We start from the raw sequence: 4166 nt of genomic DNA, 5'->3' as shown, positions 1-4166 counted from the left end.
CTCTCCGCCCTCAGACGCAAGCTCCAAGCTGCTCCCGGAGATCATCTACCCCCTCAAACCGCTCCCGAGACCTGCCCTGGGTAAGTGCACCCCCAACCCCACCTCGCTGACACCCACCCCCTGCTCCAGCGCTGCGACCCCCAGCAGAGAGCCCCACGCCTACTTCCGCCCCTCCCCCCCGCAGGGGCAAACTACTCCATGTCACGCGAGGCAAAGAGCGCCTTCCCAGACAGGACGCTCGTGTACTGGCTGGTCAAGATACTGCACTCCAATGGCACTGCGCAGGGCTGGGTAGAGCCCTGGCCCCATGCCGCTTCCACCACCATGCCCCTTCACACAGCAGCCAGACAAGGCTCCTTGTGCACCCAATGGCCCTGGGCCCACAGCCCCAGACCAGCCCAGCTGGCAGGTGGATGGGGGTGGCTGGAAAGCCTTGCACACTGGGCCACCAGGAGCACCTGTGCTTCCGACTCTTCCAGGTCCCCTCGTCCCTGGGCGTCAGCAGCAGCTGGGTGACAGGCCGTGCAATTAGGGGCTGAAGCCAGGGGCAGGCGCCACCTCTTTCCCCTTAGGGGACAGCTCAATAAAGATCCTTCTCATGGCAAATTCCCTCCTGCCTCGTACCCAGTCTTGGGGCAGAAAGAGCCTAGGACCTCCCTGCCACACACGTCTCAGCTCCAGCCATGCTCCTCTGCTGGGGTTGTGCTGGTGGCAACGCCCGGGGCTGCTCCAGGGGCACAGACCCAGCAAGGAGTTTGGAAAGCAGCCGGGAGGTCCAGGCCCTGCTGGGACCAGACATGCTGGGACCCAGGCTGGGTTTGTCTGGTTGGCAATGTGCCCCAGGGCAGGATGGGGGTGTGCACAGGTGGTGCTGCAGGAGGGGAAGAGAAGTGACACAGGGTTATAGGCACAGAGCAGCTATCCAAACCTGCACCCCCCACCACCACCGCAGCTGCCCCAGTGCTGCACCATCCTCTGCCCCAGGGCAGGGGGGTAGGTGAACGCAGCTGGCCCCTCCGGGAGTGCGGGGGCACAACTGGCACATGGTGCAGCTGGACGAGCTCCCCTGGGCTCTCCCGTTCAAACGTGTGCCAGACCCTTGGGCTGCCATGAGCCCTGAAACCTGGGGCCAGCGCTCCGCTGTGCCAAGACCCTGAGCAGGGCCCCCCAGGGAGGAAGGTGGAGCTGGCTGCAAACCAGTGGAGAGATGAGGCCTCAGGAGAAAAATACAGTTTATTTACAGAGTAGAAACATTTAAAAACGTTTTGTTGCCGGCGGGGGCAGGGGGGCTGCCCAGAGGGGTCCCTTCTGCAGGTGCCTCTCCCTGCCCCTGCCACACCCCCGCTGGGGGCTGGAGAAGCCGCTGCTTGTGAGAGACACGAGGACAAGGGATGCTGCAGCTTTGGGTCAAGGAAATAAGGGGCACCTTCCTGGCATGGCTCGTACCTGCAGGCAGGGCAGGGAGCCGAGGCATAGCCACCGACCCCTACCTACACTGAGAGATGCGAGGGTCCCTGTGGGGACACCAGGGCTGTACTGCTCCCGCTCTCCCATCCCATTAAGGTCACAATCCTGGTGCCCCTAGGGCTGGGCAAGTTGCACACAGCCAGCAGCCCTGGCACAGGGCTGCCCGTCTGGATCCGCTGCAGGCACTTCCGGGGCTGCCAGGCCACGAGAAGTTGCTGTGGAGGGAGATGCCCCATGGCCACAGCCCACATGGCAGTGGCCTGCCCTGGGGACGTGGCTCTGGTCAGCCCCGTGCACTTCATGTCCACACAGAGAAGACCCAGCTCCCTCCAGCGCATGAAGAGATGGGTCTGGGCAGGGGAGGCTGAGTGAGGAGCTACTACGGAGCAGGGAGCCCCTGCTACGGGCCCTGCAAGAAGCTGCCGGGCAAGCGAGGCCCAAGCACACACTGGAGATATGCTCATGATAAGGAATTAGTACGTACATGATACTAGCGCCAGGGCCGGCGCGTGGCGGCCTGCTGGCTCCCGGGCTCTGTACAAGCACTGCCCCCAGCACCACAAGCAGGGCCGTAGGAGATACAAGGCGGCCCTGCTGGGAAAGCCACGTCCCGTGGCAGGCAAACTGGGTTCTGACAGGGGGAAGAGCTGGGAGAACCGGGCCACATAGGGCAGCAGTGCCCACTGCTGGCCTCTGCTCTGCACACCAGGCACATTGCATCCTCCGACAGCCGGAGAAGGAGGTTGAGGTGCTGACACCTCCACAGCCCCCTCCGCATCGCAGGGAGCTGGGCGCTCCCCACAGACTCTGCTCAGGCATGTGGGACGGTACCTTCCTGGCACGACTTCAGTGCAGGGGCAGTGTCTGGGAACTTGTCACAGCTGGAGTCCAGGCCCCTCCGTCCCTCTCCTCTCCTCCGGCAGCGTCCGTCAGGGGCAGCCCTGCTGGTGGCTTTTGAGCAGGGAGGGAGAGAGGGCAGTGGCGGCAAGATGGAAGGCGGCTGGCGACAGGCTGGAGGTGAAAGTGCCCAGGGCGGCCTCTGCCCAGGCAGGCAGCGCAGCCAGGAGAGCGCTTAGAATTTCATGTCCTTGAGCGACTTGTGGTTGGCCTGAGGGAGAGAGAGGCTGCTTTAGACCCACGGGTGCTGGTGAGGGTGGGAGTCACTGCAGGCCTGGCAGGGCCAGGAGGTGGCTGAAGTGAGGGGAGCTCATGTGTCCCACAGCACATGCAGCCAGACCTGGCACATCTCAGCCTCTCCAGGCGACTCCCTGAAGGCCTCTGCACCCAGCAGAGGCGCAGCGTGCAAGGACCAGCTTCACGTCTCCAAGCTAGGCCCAGCCACAGGGCCTTGCTGCCACCCCTCAGCTCCCCCAGGGCGGGCCCGAGAGCTGGGAAGTGGGAGAAAGGGGGACACAGTAGTAGGGGCCCCAGGGATGCCGCTGCATGACCTGGGCACGGGCTGACTACACGCTGGCTCAAGGCAGGGGCCCCCAGGGAATGCCTGAAGCCCCCAAATTACCGTATCCCTCTGGTTAAGACAAACCTCTTCTTCCCCTCAAAGAGGAGCACAGCAATCCTGCACGCAGGGGTGGCCTGGAACTGGACTCGTGGCAGCCTTCCTTGGGCTTGGGGAGCACAGGAGCTCAGGCTGGCGACTGAACAGTCCCTAACTGGGGGCAGCCCAGGGGAACAGGCACCCAACAGTGGTGCTGACACAGGCCGCCCTGTCCCACCCTGCCCAGCCCCGGGGTCCCCATACCTTGCCCTTGGGTGACTTGGCCGTGGCAATGCGGGGGGAGCGCCGGGTGCTGCCACGCGGGGAGTTCTTGGGAGTGGTTTTCCGGTTGGCCCCACGGCGCAGCAAGCTGCTCCCCAGCTTCTTGGGCGTGTTCAGGATGCTGAACGCCATGGACTGGCGCCTCTCCGACTGCAGGGGCAGAGAGGGGGACTCCATGCTCAGCAAGGCACTGCAGGCCCCGCTTCCTAGTGCCCGCAAAGCCTCCTTGCTCCCCAGCAGGAGAGCGGTGGGGCAGGAGCTGGAGCAGCACACCCAGCCCCGATCCTGACTGCTCAGCTACATCTCTGCCAGGCAAGCCAGCCCGGCACCTGGCAGACTAGGGCACTCACCTGCTTGCTGGCTCCCTGCAACTCGCTCTTTTTGCTGCCCTGGGTGCTGCGCTTGCGCTCTTCGTTGCGGTCCTTGGGGGTCTGAGGACGCGGGAAGCAGCTGGTTGACTTCTTGGACTACGGAGAGAAGGAGGGATTGAGGACCGGGGAGGTAAGTCCCCTCTCCCTGCCCACCCATTTAGCGAGTCAGTGCCCACACATATCCACTGGGAGCATGCACACATGGGGCAGACAGCAGTGGAGGCGATGGAGGGGGCTGGCAAGATCCAGCAGAGGTGCAGGAGCGAAGGCTCCACGTAACACTCGCAGCTCCGTGCCCCAGGCTCCGCCGGTCTCACCTCAGGGGTGTCTGGGCCCTGATGAGACTCGCCAGAGAGCCGCTTTCTCTGCTGCCGGGTGGTGATGCCTCCCCGCCAGCTGGCGCCGAGTGTGCTGTGGCGGGGGCCCATGGCCTCAGCGATCTGCGAGGGCTGCATGCTGGCCCGGCGCAGCGTCTCCTGTGGGTCGCCTGTTTTCACATCCTCGTCTGTGATGGCCGTCAAGGAGCTGGAGGGCTGCAAAAAACACGCAGG

The 4166-nt window shown here is 64.3% G+C and overlaps 1 protein-coding gene across 6 annotated transcripts in view; it reads right to left on the bottom strand.

Moving 5' to 3' along the window:
* Positions 1–1215: 1215 nt before the first annotated feature.
* The window catches only part of NUMA1 (nuclear mitotic apparatus protein 1), a 58947-nt gene continuing 55996 nt past the window's right edge, over positions 1216–4166 (bottom strand). For 5 of the 6 annotated variants that reach the window (XM_019524308.1, XM_019524306.1, XM_019524307.1 and 2 more), the window contains 4 exons: positions 3933–4102; positions 3595–3711; positions 3227–3394; positions 1216–2575 (listed from right to left, as the gene is read on the bottom strand). In XM_019524308.1, the coding sequence (XP_019379853.1) occupies positions 2540–2575; positions 3227–3394; positions 3595–3711; positions 3933–4102 (491 nt within the window). In that variant the 3' untranslated portion in view covers positions 1216–2539. Of the gene's footprint in view, positions 2576–3226; positions 3395–3594; positions 3712–3932; positions 4149–4166 lie in introns of all 6 variants that reach the window. The other variant, XM_019524311.1, reaches the window with a different exon arrangement.

The sequence above is a fragment of the Gavialis gangeticus genome, unplaced genomic scaffold, assembly GCF_001723915.1.
Source record: "Gavialis gangeticus isolate Ggan-Ray unplaced genomic scaffold, GavGan_comp1, whole genome shotgun sequence".
NCBI classification, from domain to species: Eukaryota; Metazoa; Chordata; order Crocodylia; family Gavialidae; genus Gavialis; species Gavialis gangeticus.
Note: the sequence above shows the minus strand (reverse complement) of the source record. Positions and strands in the feature narration are given on the sequence as shown.